The sequence below is a fragment of the Melanostigma gelatinosum genome (assembly GCF_949748355.1).
Source record: "Melanostigma gelatinosum genome assembly, chromosome: 14".
In the NCBI taxonomy this organism is placed as follows: Eukaryota; Metazoa; Chordata; class Actinopteri; order Perciformes; family Zoarcidae; genus Melanostigma; species Melanostigma gelatinosum.
In genome coordinates, this window is record NC_136647.1 from 18,283,251 (window position 1) to 18,285,333 (window position 2,083).

The window sequence follows — 2,083 nt, forward strand, 5'->3', positions numbered from 1 at the left end:
TGCCAAAATGTAGTAAAAGTAAACTGTGCGCCATTGAATTTTTATTTGGCATCGTTGAATTGTATTACATATCTCAGTATTGATCCAACATTTTCCATAAAAAATAATAGCTAATGCTAATGATAGGTGATATAACAGCAGTATTGACAATAACGATAATAAAGAAAACTATAAATGAAAACAGACAGTGTCACAGTTCATTTAAAAAGCATGTAGTTATAGTAAAATAAACTAAAAAGAAAAACCGACAGAGGGAGACATTTTGTGAATGTTGGTCGTGGACTAACTATTTAATGTAACAGAGAAGATTAGTACGGAATGTCTGATCCAGAGGAAAACGTTTTTGTTCATAAATTGTGAGTGTGAATCAAAGGGCTATATCATGGAGATAATCACTGCAGCATTATCAACAGTCAAGGGAATACACAGGATCTTAAAATGTACCCCATGACACACAGGAGCCAGTGAGTCCAAATGCTAGAATCTGTTTGGATTAAAGTTAGGCATGTGATTTTTTTTTTCTTAAGTATCCATATGGTCTTCATTTAGAGATACAAAAAAGTAATTATCCTCCACTTCTCGGTTTATCCATCCATAATAAGTAGTTGCTTTTGCATTGAAACATCTATTATTTTAGTATAATCAAAACGTTTTCACTGTTCTGGATCCCGATGGTTGGAATGGTTGAATTACAAGTATGCATGACCAAATACATCAGTCAACGTTTAGTATTTGCATGCCACGTTTCAGGACATAGTGGAACTAATATACTGTATGTGACTATGCATAACAACTCAAACATAATCCCTGTAACTGAAATAATTGTTTTAAATAATGGAGGTATAACTATTTTTAAACAGGCGCACAATATGGACCCCTCTGCTGGGTCAACAAGGCCCTCGCGGCTCGCAGTCGGTGACGTAATTCCCCGGCGACTGGAATGATTGAAAACATTAATCCGGTTGATATTTCAGTATTACACCAGTGTTTTGTCCGGGAGCTGGACATAATGGCTTTGGAAATGGTCCCCAAAGACCTTCGCCATCTGCGAGCCTGTCTTCTTTGTTCTTTAGTGAAGGTAAACGCTCAAACTAGCGTCCCTGCTAACGTGTAGCCGCTTCCTGCGCGCTGTATTTGTCTTCTGTTGTCAAACAAATGAATGTAAGCTCTAAAGTAATGCTTTTACTGTTACCTTTATTTACTTAACAATACCAATACACATACTGAACCCGTTCCATGGTCTAGTTTGTTCGTCTACTTACTAAATTCAAACGTATCCTGTCTGTTGGTACGTGAAGTAGCTTGTGTGCTACTTCACATGTTTGTATCCATTCTTGACTCTTACTGTTCCCTCCTCTGGTTTTCTTTAGACCATCGACCAGTTTGAATACGACGGCTGTGACAACTGTGAGTCGTACCTCCAGATGAAGGGGAACCGGGAGATGGTTTATGAATGCACAAGTTCCTCATTTGATGGGTAAACGTTAATTCAGCATCGATTATTTAATAAATCAACCTTTCCCGTTGTTTTCTGGATGTTTACCATTCCCGTCTGTGTACACAGTGTGGTATCCATGATGAGTCCTGAGGACAGCTGGGTAGCTAAATGGCAGAGGATAGGTAAGGATGTGTGCCTGTACTGAAAGCTGCATTAATCCAGTTTGACCATGATGGAGTAGAAGAACTCTAAAGTAAGGGAAGAAGACAAAGTATCAATATTATGTCAATAAGGACCTTATTTACTCAAACGGATACATCCAGTTTTACAGTTGGCATACCCAAATGCTGTTGAGATAAATAACATTTGTGGATATTGTTTTTGCTCCATCCTACAGGCAACTTCAAGCCAGGTGTGTATGCAGTATCAGTGACAGGCAGACTACCTCCAGGTACACTTTATCTAAACTAGTCTGCCTCTACGCAGGGAATTACATGTTTGGCTTTTTCTTGATTTGGAATTCCTTCCTTATTATTGCATTGTTAATTCTCCTTTTTTCCCCGAAGGTGTGGTGAGAGAGTTGAAAAGCAGAGGAGTGATCTACAAATCCAGAGACACAGCAGTGAAGACATAAACCGGATGGCT

The 2,083-nt window shown here is 38.7% G+C and overlaps 1 protein-coding gene across 1 annotated transcript; it reads left to right on the top strand.

The window, feature by feature from the left end:
- The first annotated feature begins 228 nt into the window (after window positions 1-228).
- On the top strand, window positions 229-2,082 carry LOC306787812 (transcription elongation factor SPT4). Its single transcript, XM_079283100.1, has 5 exons — window positions 229-1,078; window positions 1,371-1,477; window positions 1,565-1,620; window positions 1,836-1,889; window positions 2,005-2,082. Exons 1-5 carry the CDS (start codon window positions 941-943, stop codon window positions 2,070-2,072), a joined length of 423 nt encoding a protein of 140 aa, XP_079139226.1. The 5' UTR covers window positions 229-940; the 3' UTR covers window positions 2,073-2,082.
- The last annotated feature ends 1 nt before the right edge of the window (window position 2,083 follows it).

Coding starts and splice junctions, on each gene's coding strand:
- LOC306787812 (XM_079283100.1), top strand. CDS start 941: ATGATTGAAAACATTAATCCGGTTGATATTTCAGTATTACACCAGTGT. Junction 1,621..1,835: donor AGCTAAATGGCAGAGGATAG/GTAAGGATGTGT, acceptor TCCATCCTACAG/GCAACTTCAAGCCAGGTGTG. Junction 1,890..2,004: donor GACAGGCAGACTACCTCCAG/GTACACTTTATC, acceptor TTTTCCCCGAAG/GTGTGGTGAGAGAGTTGAAA.